Source organism: Pelodiscus sinensis, chromosome 6, assembly GCF_052426305.1.
Source record: "Pelodiscus sinensis isolate ZL-2025 chromosome 6, ASM5242630v1, whole genome shotgun sequence".
Classification (NCBI taxonomy): Eukaryota; Metazoa; Chordata; order Testudines; family Trionychidae; genus Pelodiscus; species Pelodiscus sinensis.
This window is the reverse complement of record NC_143057.1, coordinates 28,962,270-28,984,146: the sequence shown is the minus strand read 5'-3', so window position 1 is coordinate 28,984,146 and position 21,877 is coordinate 28,962,270. Positions and strand designations below refer to the sequence as shown.

Genomic DNA, 21,877 nt, shown 5'->3' with positions numbered 1-21,877 from the left:
CAGAGGAGCCCGCATATCCTGATCTCGCATCGAAGCTTAATGGCTATGCTGATTTTTATTGCTCCTTCTCTGCCCTGTATACAGGCACCTCAGAGGGGCAAGCAAGATTGATGTGACAGGGAGGGCCTGTCTGGCTACAGTCCTTGGACCCTCGGCCTCAAGACTTATGTTCCATGGGTTGACTTTTGATAAGGGGGCTCCCGCTTGCCTAAGCCCTAGGAACCAGGACAGAGCTAAAATGCCCCAAAAGAGGTCCCAATGTTCGCTGGGCTCTGACTCTCCACCCAGGAAGCACTGGGCAAATGGAAAACTCGCCTCGGCCCCACTGCTGCTAAAGCGCGGGAGAAGCATACAGGGAATGAGGCTGGCACCCACAAAAGCTGAGACCCCAAAGAGAAGGTCCGACCTTTTTCATGCCTGCCGAGCTTGGAGCCGAAACTGACAAACTCCATAACAGCACTGGTGAAAGCACTTTTGGCACATAAAGCAGCAAGACCACAATCAGTTCCAGCACCGAGCACTGCTGAGCAGGCTTATGCGGTGCAAGCACTTGGGAAGTGCACAAAGGTGTTTAACAAGCAGCTGGCACTGGCTCAACCTACAATGCTGGTACCGATGATCCAGATCCCACCGGTGCCCATTCCCCCACCTATGCTGCCTCAGTATACCACTGCAGCAGAACTAACAGTGGTGTCAGTGCCAGGGACACCATTCTTTGGGACTGATGGCACCCCTAAATACAGGACACAGTTTCTCCTTAACACCTACCATGGTACCGTCCATAAGGAGTGATGATGACAGCAACGAACCTATGCAGATACTTACTCCGAGAACTCCGTTGCCTAAACCAATGCAGCAAGTGCATCAGTGGCAACAACCATAATGGTTCCAGCCATCCATGCCAGCCAACTGGCCATATTGGGACCTGTGGACGGCATATAGAAGACAGCAACCCCAGCAGCCACAGCTGCCACTGGCACCCAAGCATTGGGTCCCCAGTACTCGGTTTCCCAAACAAACCTGTTTTTCAGAGGATGAAGAGGGAGTTGACATCACAGGGACAGAGCGAATATCAGATTCACCCCCCACCTACACACCTGTCTTCCTCATTGCCCGACAACAGAATAATGCCCCCACCACTAAATGCAGGGGATGATTTCAAATCATTTCAGGAACTTTTTAAATGTTACAGACACATGGGAAGTATCTCTGACAGCTATGCCCGAGATCCAGCATAGGCTGACGAGTATTCTTCATGCTTCGCAGCAGGCCAAATTCGTGATTCCCGTGAATGAAGTGCTCATGGACCCTGCACAAACTATATGGCAGACGCCAGCCACAATCCCAGCAACTTGTAAAAGATCTGATCGCAAGTATTACGTGGCCCCCAACCACATAGACTTTCTATTCACACATCCCACACCAAACTCCTTAGTGGTAGAAGCAGTTAATCAGAGAGGCAAACAGCACGTCTTCCAGACAATAAAAGAGAGCAATTCAAAGCAAACATCAATGAAGGAGTATTAATCTCCCGAACTGCCCTATAGGCCACTCTCTCAGCAGACACAGCTTCAAGATCCCTGGAGTCAGCAGTCATCACGAGGTGTGCTTTGTGGCTCCAACTCTCTGGCTTCCCAAGGGAGGTCCAGTTCATGGTTGAAGATATAGCATTTAAAGGCACAAAGCTGTTTTCTGAATCTATGCCTTGCTACGTATGGAGAAAATCTCACGAGCCACACTACAGACTATGCATCCATGTATCTGTGAATAAAAGAAATCAGGGAGGATCTTTTACACAGATATAAATCAACCCCATTTAACCTACAGCCAAGATATTATGACAACAGACGCCGAGCAAGACAGAACAGGGGCAGACAAGCCTCTGACCAAGAAGCCGCTCAAGAATCCACAGCACCCCATCAGGCGTTTTATAGGTCCGGTGGAGGGTCAGATAGCACCAACATTTCCAAGGCAGCAATATGAACCCTGTACAATATTTGGCAGAAGACTAGCTGCATTTTATCAAGCATGGCGAACCATCACCATGGACAAGTTGGTGCTGGAGATCATCAAAATAAGTTACTCTGTACCATTCATTACCATCCCCTACCAACCCCTCCACCCCGTCCCTCTTCAGGGACCCCTCTCACGAACTTGTAGAATCATAGAGTTGGAAGAAACCTTAGAAGGTCATCAAGTCCAGCCCCCTACCCAAGGCAGGAGCAATCCCAACTAAATCAACCCAGCCAGGGTTTTGTCAAGCCGAGACTTAAAGACTTCTAAGGATGGAGATTCCACCACCTCCCTAGGTGACCAATTCCAGTGCTTCACCACCCTTCTAGTGAAATAGTTTTTCCTAATATCCAACCTAGACCTCCCCTTTTGTAACTTGAAACCATTGCTCCTTGTTCTGCCATCTGTCATGACTGTGCACAGCCTTTCTCCATCCTCTTTGGAACTTTCCTTCAGGAAGTTGAAGACTGCTATCAAATCCCTCCTCACTCTTCTCTTCTGTAAACTAAACAAACCCAAATCCCTCAGTCTCTCTTCATAGGTCATGCGCTCCAGCCCCCTAATCATTTTGGTCACCCTCTGCTGGACCCTCTCCAGTGCGTCCACATCCTTTCTGTAGTGGGGGGCCCAGAACTGGACACAATACTCCACATGTAGCCTCACCAGAGCCGAATAAAGGGGAATAATCATTTCTCTGGATCTGCTGGCAGTGCTCCTCCTAATGCACCCTAATATGCCATAGCCCTCTTGGCTACAAGGGCACACTGTTGACTCATATCCAGCTTCTCATCCACTGTGATCCCCAGGTCCTTTTCTGCAAAACTGCTACTTAGTCATTCAGTCCCCAGCCTGTAACAATGCTTTGGATTCTTCCGTCCCAAGTGCAGGACTCTGCACTTGTCCTTGTTGAACCTCATCAGATTTCTTTTGGCCCAATCCTCTAATCTGTCCAGGTCACTCTGGACCCTATCCCTATATCTACCTCTCCCCCTAGCTTAGTGTCATCTGCAAACTTGCTGAGGGTGCAATCCATCCCCTCATTCAGGTCATTAATAAAGATGTTGAACAAAACTTGTCCAAGAATTGATCCTTGGGGCACTCCGCTAGAAACTGACCGCCAACCTTACATCGAGCCATTGATCGCTACCCATTGGGCCCGACAGTCTAGCCAGCTTTCTATCCATCTTACAGTCAATTTATCCAGTCCATGCTCCCTTAACCTGCTGGCAAGAATATTGTTGGAGACCGTATCAAAAGCTTTGCTAAAGTCAAGGTATATCACATCCACCGATTTTTCCTATATCCACAGAGCCAGTTACCTCATCATAGAAGCTAATCAGATTGATCAGGCATGACTTGCCCTTTATGAATCCATGTTGACTATTCCTGATCACTTTCCCCTCTTCCAAGTGTTTCAACATGGATTCTTTGAGGATCCCTTCCATGATTTTTCCAGGAACTGAGGTAAGGCTGACTGGTCTATAGTTCCTTGGATTGTTCTTCTCCCCTTTTTTAAAGATGGGCACTACGTTTGCCTTTTTCCAATTATCCAGGATCTCTCCCGATCTCCACGAGTGCTCATGCAAGAGATACAATACATCTTACAATTGGAGGGGCCATAGAAGAGGGGAACACAAGGGGAAGGGGTTCTATTCCCACTTCATCTTTTGAGATCTAATATCTGTCTCCAACCCTGTTTTCTTGGTGGTGAGAAAGTAATCAGTTTTGTTCTCTAGCAACGGTTCAAGATGGCAATCTTATGTATCATCACTCCTGCCTTGGAAAAGGGAGTTTGGCTGTCCACCCACTTCCTTCTGGATGCATATTTTTATATCTCAATACATCCGGTTCATAGGGGACCATACATTTTTAGTACAAAGCCCCAAAGGTCTTCTCAAAGGTACTGGCCGTGCTGGCGGCTCACCTAAGGAAAGGTGGCATCACCATATTCCCATACCCAGTCGATAGCTTGGAAAAAGACCCCACAGCGCATGACACAGAGCAGGCAGTAGCAACCACCAGAACACTGTTTGATACTCTGGGCCTTCAGATAAATCTGGAAAAGTGCGTGTATACTCCCACTTAGAACATAGAATTCATAGGAACACACTTGGAGATTGCAAAAAAGCAATAGCATCATTCCCAGCACACAGGTTTGCAAAAATCAAGGGCCTGATATCCTTAGCACAGACCAGTCCATCGACGGCAGCACAGCAGTGCCTACAACTACTGGGACACATTGCAGCAGCCATGTTTGTTTTACCACATGCCTGACTGCGCATGAGACCACTACAGGCCTGGTTAAGGCCACACGTGCACCAGATAAACAGAAACTTTTCCATGCCAAGCAAAATAAAGTCCACGCTCATATAGTGCACACTGCATCAAAATGTGTGCAAAGGGGTCCCATTCCAACGACCACCCACAACACAACAGACGCTTCACTAATGAGCTGGGGAGTCCATTTGGGCAAGCAGGTCATGCAGGCCCTGTGGGACATGGAGGAGGCCAGCAAACAGATAAATGTACTCAAACTCAGGGCAATACACAACCACATGTATCCATTTTCTAACTTAGATCCAGAATAAAATGATTCAGATATTGTCAGACAATGTACTACATTAACCGACAAGAGGGAGCGGGATCTTGCAAACTGTTAAAGTGGTGAAACTGTGGGAATGGTGCACCCCGAGGAATGTAATACTGATTGCAACCTACCTCCCAGACAAGGACAAGGACCTTGTAGACTGCCTCACCAAAAAATTTGCACAGAAACATGAGTGGCAGATCAGCTCCACCATACTGAACCATTATTTCAGAAATGGGGTTTTCCCATAGTGGACCTCTTTGCCACCCACAGAAACGAGGTATTTATATTACTGCTCCAGCACAGGCTTGGGGCCCCGATCTTTGGGGGATGCATTCTGCATGAAGTGGGAAGCACCCATCCTATACGCTTTTCCACCAATTCCACTGATCCAACATACCATCATGATAATCAAGCCGGACAGAGCCAAGGTTATACTCATAGCCCCGGGCTGGCCCAGGCAAACCTGGTATCCCTTACCTGTTACAGCGGAGTGTACATCCACCGTACTGCCTCCTACCAGTCCAATCTTTGCTTACAGAGCAAAATGGGCAGATAGACCACTTAGATGTCCACACATGCCATCTTCACAAGTGTATGCTAATTGGCTGATGTCTGCCGAAATGGAACCAGGGCCGGGAGCCTGAACTAACTGTATTGTTTGCTGCCCCTCCCTGACCTAGAGTAAGGATCTTTGAATTAATTGTACTGTTTGTTGTCTCGCCCTGAACCAGGGCCAGGGATTATAACTGTTACCGATATTTGTGTACTGCCCCGCCCTGACCTAGGGCCAGGGCACCTGAACTGTGTGTATTTGCTGGCCCGTCTGAAGCAAGGTTTGGCCTATTGAACTCTGAACTAACTCTGTTTATGGCCCATCCTGAACAAGGGCTAGGGCTTTTGGAAATGACTGTGTTGCTTAGTGTCCGTCCTGAACCAAGGCCGGGGATTCTAGACTAATGGTGGTTGTTTGCCTGTTGCCTGCCCTGAAGAAGGCCTGTCTCCGAACTGTTTGCCTGTCACTCGCCCTGAAGCAAGGCCAGGATCTGAACTGTTTGCCTCTTGCCCCACCATGAGCCCAGGCCAGGGTTCTGGACTACTCACTGGCCTCTCTTCGTTGTTGCGTGCCCGAGATCCAGGCTTGGGCTGCTGACTTGGGGGTTTGTTTAGTCCCCACTATAGTGGGGCGGAGTGGCCACCCACTGACCTGGAGGTAGAGACCACCCTCTGGGAGGCCTGACCGGCTACAGATCTCAACCACGTCCTCAGGCACTCAGGCAAGCCTTTCGAGCCACCTTTCTGGTTACAGTTACCTCTACTAGAAGAGTTGGGGAACTAGGAGCATTAATGGCGGACCCTCCATACACAACATTTCATAAGGACAAGGTGGTCTTCTGTTCCCACCCTAAATTCCTCCCTAAAGTACTTACCTCTTTTCACTGTAATGAACCCATATAGTTACCCATCTTTTCTAAAGTGCATAAGGACAACAGAGAAAGGGCACTACACACCCTAGACATCCACAGGGCAATAGCCTTTTACCTACAATGTACAGAGCCCTTTCGAAAATCTTCACAACTCTTTTGTATCATCTACAGAGAGATCAAATGGGTTACCATATCCTAAGACTATCTAAATGGATCTCAAGTTGCATACAGCTAGCCTACAACATATCCCAGAAGGAGCTCCCAGCAACCATACATGCTCTTTCCACAAGAGCAATGACAGCGACAACAGTCTTCTTCAGGGGAGTACTAATAGAAGACATTTGCAAAGCTGCCAAATAGAACTCAGCCCACACATTCATGCAGCGCTATGCCATCCACTCGTTTGCAAACATGGATACGTGTTTCATCCGGACCATACTTGCAGTTATTGAGTCAACACTACTGAAGCGCCCACCACCGAACATGAATACTGCTTTGTAGTCACCTTAAGGTGAAGCACTCACAGGGACATTCCAAGAAGAAGACAACTCTCACTTGTGCAGTAACTGGAGTTCTTCGAGATTGTTGTCCCTGTCTGTGCCCTACCACCCACTCCTTTGGACTCAACTAGATCCTGGTCAGAGAAGGAACTGAGGAGGTGTTTGGCTGTGCGCACGGGATGGTCATTTTAAGTGTCATGCACCAGCATTCCATGTGCACAGCTGACCAAGGGGAGGCACTGCTATAAAAAGTGTCCAACCAATAGTGCAGCGATGCTGGCACACCTAAAGGTGGAGCACCCTGGGGGCAACCATCTCGAACTCCAGTTATTGCACAAGGTGAGTAACCTTCTCTTTCTCTAGCTACAGGTCTATATTACCATAAATTCAACCCAGTCAAGATAAAAAATTGCATCACTCCTCTTGAAAAACAGAAGTACTGAAATCGACTTTAGCAGCCCCTAAGGTCAACGAAATAGGCTTAGTAGTGTGGACACATCATTTAGAAAATTGTCCATATGCAGCTAAATTTGATTCAAACTCCTAATGTGGACCAGGCCTGGGAATCTGCATGCATTTTGAAACTGGTTCCCACATACAACCTTCCTCACTCAGCCACCTCTGATCACTGCTCAGGGTACAGTATAACAGTAAATTGAGCCCTAAACTACCTTTGTTTCATATTAACCTTTTATGCACAGTGTCTCTTCAGAATTATGCTTCAGGGTACAGAAAATGAATTACTAACAATTAGTGTTGTTAGCCAGTTGTTTCAAGAGGTTAGCTTAAAGATTTTCTCTTTTTTTTTTAATCCAAGGTGAGTGAAGCAGGCGTTCACAGACCCCATGTTGGTGGAATCCATGGACGCAGTAATGATGGAGCTTATTCACTTGTGCTGGCTGGAGGATTTGAAGATGAAGTGGTATGTTTTTTAAAATACAAATCAACATAAAGACTTTTGTTTTATGAATGCAGAGAGTTAAGTGTATTGCTGCTGCTAAAATTAGCTCTCATAAATAAGATATAAGCTCATAGAGTAATGAATATAATTATTTTAACTTGTTTTAATTTAAACAAAAACAAATGTTTAAGAATATCTTATCATCAATGACAGAGGGCAACTTTGTGCTCATGTAAAATACTTTAATTATAGTTGATTTTGAGTTTACTCACTAAAGCTGATATTTTTATATAGTCTGAATTTATTATCAATACGTGAAATCTGATGAGGCTGTGACAGTGGGCTTCGTAAAGGATACATTTTAGATCTTACCCTATTCATCTTTTATTGCTTTCGTGTTCATAAAACTGTCAAGCAGATAATCTTGAACTTTTAAAATCACCACAGATCTTGAGTCTAGGATAATCTTATCTCTTTGGTTCATGGTGAGTGGGTGGGAGACTTCAACTATCGAGACATATGTTGGGAAACTAACACAGCAGGGCATAGATTATCCAATAAGTTTGTGAAGTGCATTATTTCAGAAGGTTGAGAGAGCTATTGGGGGGGGGGGGGAGGGAAGCTGCTCTAGATTTGATTTTAACAAATAGGGAGGAACTGGTGGAAAATTTCTAAGTGGAAGGCAGCTTGGGTGAAGTGATCATGAAATCATAGAGTTCAGGATTCTAAGGAATGGTAGAAGGGAGAACAGCTAAATAAAGAAAATGGATTTCAGGAAGGCAGATTTTAGTCAACACAGAGAGCTGGTAGGTTAAGGTCCCATGGGAAGCAAGACAAAGAGGAAAAACAACTGAAGAGAGTTGGCAGTTTTTCAAAGGGGCCTTAAGGGCCCAAATGCAAACTATTACACTGCATAGGAAAGATAGAAAGTATGGAAAGAGACTGCCTTGGCTTAACCAGGAGATCTTGCATGATCTAAAACTAAAAAGGAGTCACATAAAAAGTGGAAACTAGGTCAAATTACAAAGGATAAATAGAAACAACGCAAGTATACAGGGGCAAAATTAGAAAGGAAAAGGTACAAAATGAGCTCAGTCTAGCTAGAGACATAAAGGGGAACAAGAAAACATTCCACAAATATATTAGAAGCAAGAGGCAGACCAAAGACAGGGTAGGCCCATTGCTCAGTGAAGAGGGAGAAACAATAAAGGGAAACTTGGAAATGGCAGAGGCGCTTAATGACTTCTTTGTTTCATTTTCCACCAAGAAGATTGATGGTGATGGGATACCTGACATAGTGAATGTTAGTGGAAATTGGATAGATTTAGGGATTTTAAACTTAGATTAATTGGCTAATTGAATAGTCGGTGCAATTTGCATTGACTATTCAATTAGTCGATAAGGGAGCCTCTGCCTTTGAAGTCGGAAGTGACTGTTCAGGAAGGAGTACTACAGAAAGAGATCTAGGGGTCATAGTGGACCACAAGCTAATTATGAGTCAACAGTGTGATGCTGTTGCAAAACAAAGCAAACATGATTCTGGGATGCATTAACAGGAGTGTTGTGAGCAAGACATGAGAAGTCATTCTTCCACTCTACTCTGCACTGATTAAGCCTCAGTTGGAGTATTGTGTCCAGTTCTGGGTACCACATTTCAAGAGAAAGGTAGAAAAATTGGAGAAGGTCCAGAGAAGAGTAACAAGAATGATTTAAAGGTCTAGAGAACATGAGCTATGAGGGAAAATGGAAAGAATTTGGCTTATTTAGTTTAGAAAAGAAGATACTGAGAGGGGATGTGATAGCGGTTTTCAAGTACCTAAAAGAGTGTTACAAGGAGGAGGGAGAAAAATTGTTCTTCCTGGCCTCTGAAGATAGAACAAGAAGCAATAGGCTTAAACTGCAGCAAGGGAGATTTAGGTTGGACATTAGGAAAAAGTTCCTAACTGTCAGGATGGTTAAACACTGGAATAAATTGACTAGGGAGGTTGTAGAATCTACATCTCTGGAGATATTTAAGAGCAGGTTAGATTGACATGTATCAGGGATGGTCTAGAGTGTGCTTGGTCCTTCCGTGAGGGCAGGGAACTGGACTTGATGACCTCTCAGTCTCTTCAAGTTCTAGTATTCTATGAAGTATAGCAACAGCCCCAGGGCTATTGATACACTTAAAAGGTAAAAGCGCTACAGGGAGCATGGGGCCAGTGTGGGACTCAAGTAGTCCCCCGCTGACCCCGTGCTCTCTGGGACATTTCAAAGTGGCAGTACCGCATGGAGCCTGGGGTCAGCTGCCACTTTGAAGCACCCGCTCCTCTCCTCACCCTTGCTGCCTTTCTGATAGCGGGGAGGGAAGGGGAAGTGACTAGCTCGACTAGTCATTCACATCGCTAGGTAGGTTTAGAAGTTAAAATTTTAAAGTTAAAAATTACTTAGAAAAGATAGATATCTTCAGGTCACAAGAGCCTGATGAAATGCATCCTAGAATACTCGAGGATCTGATAGAGGAGATATCTGAGCCTTTAGTTATCTTTGAAAAGTCATAGAAGTCAGGAAAGATTCCAGAAGACTGGAAAAGAGCAAATATAGTGTCCATCTATAAAAAGGGAAATAAGAACAACCCAGGAAACTATAGACCAGTCAGTTTAACTTCTGTGCCAGGGAAGATAACAGAGCAAGTAATTAAGAAATTCATCCACAGAGATCTGGAAGATAATATGGTGATAGGTAACAGCCAGCATGGATTTGTTAAAAACAAATCATGTCAAGTCAATCGGATAGCTTTCTTTGATAGGATAACAAGTCTTGAGGATAAGGAAGAAGCTGTGGACGTGGTATGCCTAGACTTTAATAAAATATTTGATACCGTCTTGCATGACCACCTTGTCAAGAAACTAGGGCAGTACAACCTAGAAGGGCCACTGTTAGGTGGGTACATAACTGGCTGGATAACCACTCTGAGAGAGTAGTTATTAATGGTTCACAGTCATGCTGGAAGGGTATAACAAGTGGGGTTCTTCAGGGGTCTGTTTTGGGACCAGTTCTGATCAATATCTTCTTCAATAATTTAGATATTGGCATTGAAAGTACACTTATTAAGTTTGCAGAAGACACCAAGCTGGGAGGATAGGGTCATAATTCAAAATGATCTGGACAAACTGGAGAAATGCTCTGAGGAAATAGGATGAAGTTTAATAAGGACAAATGCAATGTGCTCCTCTTAGGAAAGAACAATCATATGCACACATACAGAATGGGAAGGGACTATCTAGATAGGAGTACTTTAGAAAGGCATCTAGGTGTCATAGTGGACCATAAGCTAAATATGAGTAAACAGTGTGACACTGTTGCAAAAAAGCAAACATGATTTGGGGATGCATTAACAGGAGTGTTGTGAGTAAGACACGAGAAGTCGTTCTGCTCTACTCTGTACTGATTAGGCCTCAATTGTAGTATTGTGTCCAGTTCTGGGCACCACATTTCCAGATGTGGAGAAATTGGAGAAGGTCCAGAAAAGAGCAACAAAAATTATTAAAAGACTAGAAAACGTGAGTTATGAGGGAAGACTGAAAAAATTAGGCTTGTTTAGATTAGAAAAGAGAAGACTGACAGGTGACATAATAGCAGTTTTCAAGTATCTAAAAGGGTGTCACAAGGAGGAGGGAAATAAATTGTTCTCCTTGGTCTCTGATGATAGGACAAGAAGCAATGGGCTTAAATTGCAGCAAGGGAGATTTAGGGTTGGACATTAGAAAAAAGCTTCCTAACTGTCAAGTTAGTTAAACACTAGAATAAATTGCCTAGGGAGGTTGTGGAATCTCCATCAGTGGAGATATTTAAGAGCCTGTTGGATAAACATCTACCAGGAATGATCTAGATGGTGCTTGGTCCTGCTGTGAGAGTAGGGGACTGGACTTGATGACCTCTCGAGTTCTCTTCCAGTTCTGGTATTCTGTGAATCTATGATTTTATCATGCTGAAAAAAAGATGATGGGAAATTTCTACATTTGTGACCAATATAAACACCTCAGCAAAGTAACCAAACTATATGAATTGTTAGTCTTGTCTGTCCTTTCTTTTCACGAGTTTGACCAAGATAAGTGTGTAAATAGATTGCTTTCTGTAACCAAAATAATGTTGACACTGGGTACTCCCCCTCCTTCAACTCTGTGTTTTCAGGTGGAATTCTGAATCATGCAACAGGTGAACACAAAGCAGTAAGCATCCTGGTTTTTAAAAAAACAAACACAGGCTGCTGTTAATTGCAGCGGGAAAGGCGTTAGACAAGGAAATGAAATAAACATCCTAAATAGATCAGAATGTTATGTATTCTTTGCCAACAGCCCTTACCCAGCTGCTGCTGCTGCAGGAGTTTGCCTCGAAGGCATCAGTGTGTCTCTGTTGAAGAAGTCACATGAGGAGGTACTTGGTGTTGGAACATTACTACATGCGTGGAATCAACCCCAACCCAAGCTCCAGGGCATATTGCCATGGCATCTTGTTGCGTCTGCTGCTATATAGTCAAAGCTAGGTAGTTGGAGAATGCTGTTATTTCTGCTCTTTTATTTTCGGCAGTGGTATTGATGTTCAATTTACTAATCCCAACTGCCATTTATTCTTCTTTTCTTCATATTGAATAAATTAATTTGGAGTTTAGGGTATCCCCTGTCCTGTCATCAAACTGATGTTGTGGCCAGGTTCTATTGCAGATACTGGTACTCAAGTAAAATCATACTCGTGTGGGGCTTTATAGTTTAAAAGGAGTAAAGAAGGAGAGGGGAGGGAAGGAAATACTGCAGCTACTAATCTCAGATATTTGAGTGACTGTTTATTGAGATGCCTTTAGGCTTAGTTCCTAGAGCTCTTTAAGGATATGGAGGGGAAAAAAAATGTTATTTGGGTGCTTGTTTAGTAATAATGCTAAATTTCTCTTCAGTAACTTCTCCCTTCCACTAACCTACACAGACCCATTTTCCATAGATTTCCAGATAATTTCCATCTTCCCATTTTTTTCTGGGGAGGGTTAAAGGAGAAAGTTGTCTGACAAAGAATTCAAACTCATTTCCCCACCAAAACATTTTATTAAAAACTGATGTACGGGCTGGGACTCCTATCCCAAACAGGGCCAAGGAAAGGGGGTTTAAGATTCAATAGAATTAATGAGTTGAGTATAGTTATTTGTCTGTAAGTGTTTGCAGAATTGAGTGATAAATGCATATTAGGGGCTGTTTTATGGCATGCGTTTATAACATGTTTTACATGGTTTCCAGTAACCTCCAAGATTCTTCTACACTCTCCTTGTGAGTATGAGCAACTGTTTATCACATGAGTGGGGGTCTTCACTTGCAAAATTTTGTTGCAAGAAGTGGAAAATACTATTTGGCTTTCCTTTCTTATCCTTTTGTAGTGCACAACTGAAATTGTCCGATTTTACAAACACACACACGTGTAACTTTATTCACTAAAATCAACAGAATTTATGTGAGCCAAAGTTGCTCATTTACATCAATGTAGGATCAGGCTCCAAATTTAGAAAGGGGTTTCATTCACTCTTACAAATTACACTGCTTATGCTACATTTCCACAAAGTTATATGCATCTAAAATGTTTGCATATTGGTATTTTTCTCGTGATTGTCTAATTTAATGACATTCAGTTGCTTTAGCTATCTAATTTAAAATACGCTAATTCTAGATCCCTGTGATTCAGATTGTTAGATTTGTTAAAAATAAAACTTTTTCAGTCCTATTCTTGATTTTTTTTTTTAAAGGGCTCTAGAACACTACCTAGAAGAAATTCCAAAATTTGTCATGGATTTGAGCAGTCTAAGAACTACTGTCATTATCAACCAATGTTTATCAGGAGCCAATATTACAGATTTTAGACATTTTTAATTACTTTGAAGTTTGGAGTCAGAATCTTCATGATTCATTCCTTTTGAAGCATCTCTGTATCAAATTCAAATCGCTGAAGATTTAATATGCCATACTGTCAATTTGTAGATTTTGGAGTCAGTTTTCATGGCTTCATGAAATGTTAAAATACTTTTTGAGTCAGGATTAAAACTGATGTTCATGTTCTCTCAGTGAATGGACTTCAAGGTACATCCTTCAGATTGGTTTGAGGAATATTAATCAAGGTTGTTAATGTAAGTACTGATTCTTTGTCAGCAGTTAATCTGAATGAATGTTGTTTTTTCTACAACAGCTCTCTGCTTAGTTCTATTTGTGTGATTGCCAGTTCACATTGTTGAGGTACAGAATCTTCTCGAGAGTGGTGTGTATTTAGGCCACTTTCCCCTCCCTCTCCTTCCTTTTATGGGCAATTCTTAAGGATATTGGAGGAGGAGAGTCCTCCGCTGCTCCTGGGGTTCATTCAAAAGTGCCAAAGGTTCGGCAAGCTCACATCACACACAATGTCCACAGTGTATTTATGTTAGTTTTTCCTTCTATCTTTTTGGGGCTATTTTTATTTTAGTTAGATTCGCAGTTAATTAACAATTTTTTCTTAATTTAAGAACAAAGAAGAAAGGATACCTATTTGTCATGTGTGTCATCTATACCCACATGGAGCAGGAAGGATGCCACACTCTTCTCATGCATAGTATCTTCAAGTCCCAGAAACTAAATCTGGCAGTGTGTAAATCCATCATTGACTTTGGAGATTCACTAGGCAAGTGACTCTATTTCCAGCTCATGAAGCATCCAAGTCTGTTGTCCTGAATGGCAAAGCCCAGTGCTGAGATTGGAGTACAGTGGGTACAGCAAAATAGGGTCCTTGGATCAGTCCAGGTCAACCTATTCCAGTAATGCTGACATGAAATCAGAGTCCCAGGGTTGACTGGGTAGACTTAATGCTGACACAATCAGCATGTTGCTGAGGTCCTGGAATCCCTGTGGGTAGACTAAGTTCATTGCTGAGGTCCTAAAACAGTTGACATGCTGCCAGGGCTTTGGTAACATCAATTTCAGTGAACCAGAAATGGTTTGGCACCCAATTTATGAGGCAGTAAGGTCCCCAGATCCCTCTAGGTCAAGCAAGTCAATTGCCTAGAATCTGAAACCGTAAAATGTGCTGCAGTGCTTGTTGAAATCATTGGGTACCTCCTTTAGACATGGCATTAACATTCCCATAACAGTCTGAATCATGCAAGTCCATTTCTAAGGATTTGGCACTCTTGGCTGGTATGCCATTTACTTGAAGTGATCTAGCACCAGTATAAGTGGTGGTTGATCTCTGGATCCATCTGGATTGACAGACTGGCGCTGAGGATCTGGTACAATCGACTGAAATATTTGCATAAAACTGGTGGGGCACAATGTAAGTAGTGTTGGATTAAGGGTTACATACTCAACAGATGAGTTCAACAAATACATTTTACGTGGTGATTAGTTACTCCCAAAAGGGAAGTTGATCATAATGATTTTCTCAGTGGACAATACGTCAACTTTTCTTTGTAACACAAACTTATTGTCTTTTGTTATAGATATGTATTAGTTTCTCATTTCCATATTGATTTCCCTCCCTCATCAATACAATCTTAGTGTTATTTCAGATCAGTCTTTTCTAGTTTTTTAGTTACTTGTTGTCACAGACGGAATTACTCTGCAATTTCTTCCTGTTTAGTGTTATGCACATGTATTATTTGGCAATTTCTCACATGTACATAGTTCTGTTTATTTTCACACTGTTAAATGTTATCAGAACAGACTTAACATCCACTGCAGGCTTCTGTCAGGCCTAAATATGCCTTCATTCCCAACAAGTGACAAAAAAGTCCCTGGTTCGACTGGAAGAAAAAGATACAGCAGCATGACTCTCCAGACCACTAGTTGAAGTGGCTCTGTGCCCAACTCTAATAGTACTAGGATCCTGAGATTCATCGGAGATAACTTAGTTTGATGCCAGAGATACAGAACAGTTAACTTAGCTAAACTACTGCTCAGACTGGTTTGCTGTTCCCAATGCATGAGTCTCCAGATGTGTTCAGTTCAGCCTGGTCCAATGCTGTACTGTTGACTGTCTGAAGTACCACTGAGTAAAGGAATATTATATCTTACATCAGAGGTCCCCAGTTTGTTAAAATCTGCTGACTGGTGCTGAAGGTGCAGCAATTCTTGATCTCCTCCCCCCTTCGCCCCTGAAAAAGAATCTTTAACTTTGTTTAGCAGCCCAGTGCTGAGGATTGAGCACCACAGATTTAGAAGTCACATGCAATGAGGCTCTATGTGAAATTTAAGATATTAAAGGTCCCCGATCTGTCTAAATAGCTTGAGGGTGCTGTGGAGAATTGGATACCATTGACTTTTCATTGTAAGAGTTGGTATAGTCTCATGTTCTTTGGGGGTGAACTGAGTCATCATCCCTTCTTCTGTCTCTCCTTTTCTGGAATCTTTCCAAGGTCAGATACTTAGTTTGTGTAATTTCAGTAGTCATGTGATAGCTACCTGTGATTAATTCTTAGGGCCTGCAGAGATTGTCAGCTGAGATATTAAGTAGGCATTCCTTTTGTGAGAGTCCCTGCAGATGAAATCAGTAATACTATTCACCATGCCTTATATGCTGTTTGGAGAATGCCTAGCAACTTGTGGGCACCACTAACCCCCGCTCCCTCCATCTCTGTTTCACGGGAAAGTAAATCAAAGATTTATTGCTTCATGTGATTATAATATTTACTAGTTTGCTTCCAGAAATGTGTGTTTATTATTCTGATCATCCCTTTTTCACAGTGCTAATTTAGCACAAACAAGCAACTTCATGTGAACAAAATGAAAACCAGATTTTGTATATTGTTCAGAAGAGCAGTAATTAATATCTGTCACTCAATTCTGGCAACGAATATTTGTTCAAAGTATTAGGGAAGCTTAAGGATAAATCTTCTTCCACTTTTGTTGGCGTGGAAGTTTATGAATATCAAATAGTAGTTGAATTGCCCCATCAGATGAACAGTGCTTTCATGATTTAACAATTTGATGCATTCAGTTTAGAGTGTTTGTTACTATCAGTAAATGGGGATACTGACAGGCTCCACCAAATGTTATAAATTAACCGAGTCATCCAAATTTACTGATTTCAAAGTTTGGCAATGTAGAATTGTCACTTTTCTTTTAGTAAGCACTTCATCTATAAAAAGGTATTTGAACTGAAAAAGATGGTAAAGAAGGCAGTTATAAGGTCTTTCTGAGAATGCCATGTGTGTGTTTTTGTTACACAGTTTGTTAAAAGGGACTCCAAACCAGTACTCCTGAATTTGATAAATTGGATCTACATCCTCATCTTGAATTTTTGGGGAAACACAGGACACACAAAATCTAAAATGTTAAATTGTTGGAATTTGTGTGCAAATGGATTCCATTTTTAAGGATATGATTTTAAGCAACCAACATTCAGAAAAATAACAGTCTCAAGGAGAGCGTAATCTAAAGTTGTCTACTGCTTTCATTTAAGCTATGTCTACACTTTGCACCTTACAGCAGCATGGTTGTGCCACTGCAGATGCACTGTTGAAAGGTGCACTAGGTAGCTTCTTTTTATCGCTGGGAGAGAGGCCTCCTGGCAACAAAATAAAACTGCCTCCAGTGAGCGCCCACTGACAAAGTAGTGTCCACACTAGTGCTGTTCATCATGAAAACAAATGTTTTAACAATGAAACTGCCAGTGTAGACAAAGCTTGTTCCATGAGGTGTAACGGTAGTTTGAATTAGAAAGCTAATTCGAACTACCTACTTCCGGCTGCGTGTAGCTGCGGGCACAGAGTCCGCAGTAACGGGGATTTAAAAATGGCGGCACCCGGCAAGATGCAAATGAAGCCTAGGATATTTAAATCCCGGGCTTCATTTGCAACTTCGATTGCCTACATTAGCCACCCTAGTTCGAACTAGGGTAGCAGTGTAGACATACCCTGTAAGCCTAAAGACTCAATGAGGGCAGACTTAAGGCACAATGTTCCCCTTGGGAAAAGGAGCTGCAAATAAAGACCCACTCTTCTAAACAGCACCAATAGAATGGTGTAGACAATTGGTACTTACTGTTCTTGCACCATAAAAGACAGCAGTGACACCTGCAAACCATTCCCTGGAGTACAGAGGGCCTGCAGTACCAATGAGTATGTCCATTTCAGTGGTGCCTGCTTATCTGACCTCTATACTACTGATGGCTGTTCTGGTTTCACAGGAATATTGGTTCTCCCAAAGACTTGATGGTCTTGGAGACACCTGAATTACCCTTGCTAGGCACCAATATAACCACTGTTTGTTACACCCAGGTCTTCATATGTGTAGCCTGGTGAGGTGCACCTGGGGAATGAGGGTTGTCCCTGTTGGGGTCAGTGGGTGGCCACTCCAACCCATTACACACCGTTTAAGTCAGAGCTCTGGTTCAAAGTGGGCTACCGCATGAGCAGTCTATGGGCCAGCCCTAGCACAGGATAGGCTGAAGCAGGAGCCAAGCCGTTTGCGGTGTACCCCTAGTACAGGGCGGGCTGCAGCAATAAGCAGTTTCTAGCCTAGTCCTAGGGCAGGACGCAGCTGCAGCATCAAGCAGTCTATAGTCCGGGCCTGGTTCAGGGCAGGGCTGCAACAATAAGCAATTTCTAGCCCAGTCCTAGTGCAGGACGGGGAGGCAGCAATAAGCAGTTTTATGCAGGGGCAGGCCACAGCAATTAGTAGTTTATAGCCCAGATCCAGCTCAGGGCAAGGTGGCAGTTTCTAAGCCCTGACCTGGTACAGGGTGGGGCTGCAGCAAAAAAGCAAACTAATTCACAGCAGGTATGCACAGGTAGATAGTCTAGCTTCTTGTTCAGGAGGGTTTCAGACACCTTGCCTGTGGTCACAGAGAGCAAGAGGGGAGACGTGGGCCCTCCCTACACCACTGCGTCCCAGCCCAGGGCCCTAACAGCAGCTGAGCAGTCGGCTGCTGGGTCAGCAGGGATCCTGGTCCAAAATACACTGACCTATTGTTTGGTCAGCGGGGGTCCATGCTGCAGCCCACTGACCTTTGACCAGACCAAGGTCGGTTATCCCTGGGCCGGCTGTGTTTCTCTCCTCGCGGATTGTACCTTTGTTCAGGCCAAGTCCTCAGGACAGCACAGGTTGAAGTCCTCCGGCCAGATATGCAGGCCCTCCAGGTATTCCTCCAGGAGTGCCCTGCCAGTCGTCAGCTTCCCCCAGGTCTAGTGCCTTGCTGGGTTGGGCAGAGCAGGCTTCTGGCTCCCTTGCTGGCTGGGGAGAGAAGGTTTCTGGCCCTAAGTGGCCTTGCAGGCTGGCCTTTTATATCCCCAGCCCCACCCACTGGCTTCCTCCCAGGTGAGTCATCCAGGTGAGCTCACCAAGGCTCAGGGAGAGGTGTTTCCCCCTCGGAGTCAGTGGGTGGCCACTCAAACCCACTACAATATGTTAGAGATATTCTACTCTACCATTTATGACTACCCCACCTCTGTCAAGTGACAAGGAAAATAATGAGGCTAGACTATGCTCAGTGTATGTCCAGGATCCTCCATTATAACACCAGAGAACTAGCTATTACCATAGTAGAAGAGACCCATCTAAATGGTATTGACACTACTGGATGCCTCCACCACTGCCCTTTTTATCACCTCACCGGTCAGATTGGGACCTCTGGATGACATGTGGACAATAACAACTTTTGAGGATCTCTAATGTCACCCAGAGAGCTAGACGAAGGTGAACGCCTTCAACTTCAGTAATTTCTCTACAAAACCTACTTGAAGAAGTGTCACAGCACAAACTGCTTGATATCCAACAGATGTCATCAAAGATTGCACTCCCCGTGAATGGGACGCTGCTTGATCTGGTGAAAACTGTATGGCAGATACCAGGGACAATACTGCCAACATGAAAAAGGGCAGACAAAAATATGTGCCCTCAAAAGTGGAGAACTTCTATTTTCTTCTCCCCATATTCACTGATGGTTGAGTCACTTAATGAACGTGGTTCACAGCACTACAGCAAAATGACAACATAAAATGATGACAGAAGATTACTGTATTTATTTGGACATAAACAGTATTCTTCAGCAACCCTACAATTTAGGATCCCTAACTATCAAGCCGTTATGGTAAAATACAACCATACCAGTTAACTGAAATTAAATATCATTATTGAACATGTCGCATTATTGAACAGAAAGAGCAATTCCAGGAAATCATTGCTGAGGATCAGCTCCTTTCAAGGATAGCAATGCAGACTTCTCTGAATGCTTCCGGTAGGACTGCTTGTTCCACCTTCGTAGCAGTTGTCATGAGGAGAGTGGCTTCCTCTGTCCGACTTTCTAAAAGAGGTACATGTCATGGTGGAGAACCTCCCTTTTGAGGGATCTAAATTGTTCAAAGAAAGAATGGAAAAATCCTTCCGCACACGGAAAGGTTCTAAGGCTGCATTATGTTCTCTGGGTATTTACACTCCTGCCCAAAAAAGAAGATTCATTAAGTTGTGCGCACACTCAGAGATCCTAGCCTACTTGCTTTCTTCCTTCACAGAGACATGATCCTCAAGGGAAGAGGGAGAGTTTACAATATTGGAGACCAACAGTCCCACAATTATTGACATGACTCTTGATGTGTTGGTTGAGTCCTCAAGTTACCACTCCCAGTCTCATTTGCTCCAACAATCCAAACATCTTCCCAGTTTGGTGACTACTTAACTCTTTTTTTGGTCAGATTTGGAAGTTTATAACTTCAGACAAGTGAGTTCTTAGAGATAATCTCCTAAGGATATTCAATCCACTTTACCACTCTCCCTGCCTCTCTTCATGGACTTTTCTCACAAGCAGCTTTTACATGATGAACCATCATCAAGGTTTCTTCTAATGTTTTTCATCCATGTGTGGAATAAATGTTATGTGCATCAGCACATGTACAGATGTGCACCACCAATATAAACACATGCTGCCAGCTGTGGGAGGCTGCAGGAGCTCTGCTAATCAGCTAGGCTGAATTTGAATCTCTTCTGGGCAACTACCCAAGCGCTCAGCTTACAGGGAACACTGACCACCACCTAAAACTAGGTACCAGAGAACCTTTTCCAACTAACAGAGAGGGAAGGATTTCTATTCCAAATGTTTCCTGATACAGAAAAAGAAAAGCAGTTAAAGACCCATTCTGGATTTAGAGTATCAGATGGGTAGCCGTGTTAGTCTGAATCTGCAAAAGCAGTGAGGAGTCCTGTGGCACCTTGTAGACTAACCGAAGTGTTGAGCATAAACTTTCATGGCAAAGACCCACTTTGTCAGAAGTTCCTAAGATTCGTTCTGATCATTTCAATACAAAGTGCTCCCATTCAGTCTATCAGCAGCACCTAAGGTGTTCTTGAAAAGTCCTTTCTGTGGTAGCAGCACACCTTGGCAAACAAGGCATTGTGATATTTCCAAATCTTAATGATTGCTAGCTCAAAGTATGTTCATTAACCTATACCTTGAAAGACACACAAAAGATTATAGATCTATTCCTGAAATTGGGTCTATAACTAAATTTTCAAAAGACCACTTCAACCCCACTGCAGCAGCTGGAATTCATAGACCCTTAGATGCAGGAGAGTCCAAAGCCTATGTCTCTTCACACAGGCTCACAGCCCCTTTTACACATGTTTAATATTAAGCACAAGTGTCATTGAAGTGTAGGTAAGTATATGCTTAACTGTTCCTCTGGATCAGTGCTAGGGTGTACTCAGCATCTTGCAAAATTGAACCCTATTTTATCTGTGGTAATACATATTTTATAAATACTTAATAGTAAGTAGTTTATTTCCTACTAAAATAAACTTTAATTGTTCTGGGTTTAACTATAATTAGGATCTGTGTATGATCCTCTCCCTCCATAGTATTACATCTCTGAAAACATGTTTTTAGAAGCTAAGGGTTTAGTAGTCAGGTATGAACAATGTCTCGTCATGGAACCTAGACACCAGCAGCGCTGTGTTGGTAAAATTTCTAGGTGAGTCTTGTAGGAATGTAGAAATTAATAGATGTGTGTCAGGGAAATGTTCTTGTTCTGAGCAAACAGGACCAATTAAGCACTTGCTTTCAGTTCAGATGCTTTCATTTGTAATATTAAAACAAGATAATCTTCTCGCACAGGACCGAGGCGATGAATTCACTTACACTGGGAGTGGTGGTAGAGATCTTTCTGGTAATAAAAGGATTGGAGAACATTCATTTGATCAAACTTTAACACACATGAACAGGTAAGTTTTTGAAGAATAAATTAAAGTCTTTAAACAAAAATAACGTTATTCCATTAATTTAACCTAATTTTTTATATGTTCCTTTTATCTCATGAAACCCTTGTAAATGATGGTACCTCTGGCTATCCAGTTCCATTTTATCAGTGCCCTGTTACATTGATATAAAACAGCATTTATAACTCAATAAAACATATTGCTGGATTATAGGTTGAGCCGGCAGCTGTCTTCGGTTATGGTTGCCTAACACTTTTCATTAT

The 21,877-nt window shown here is 43.1% G+C and overlaps 1 protein-coding gene across 2 annotated transcripts in view; it reads left to right on the top strand.

The window, feature by feature from the left end:
• Window positions 1-21,877, top strand: part of UHRF2 (ubiquitin like with PHD and ring finger domains 2) — a 145,002-nt gene that overhangs the window by 104,687 nt on the left and 18,438 nt on the right. Inside the window, exons 9-11 of one of the 2 annotated variants that reach the window (XM_089779214.1) lie at window positions 7,345-7,448; window positions 11,567-11,639; window positions 21,514-21,620. In XM_089779214.1, coding sequence (XP_089635340.1) covers window positions 7,345-7,448; window positions 11,567-11,639; window positions 21,514-21,620 — 284 coding nt within the window. Of the gene's footprint in view, window positions 1-7,344; window positions 7,450-11,566; window positions 11,640-21,513; window positions 21,621-21,877 lie in introns of both variants that reach the window. The other variant, XM_075931614.2, reaches the window with a different exon arrangement.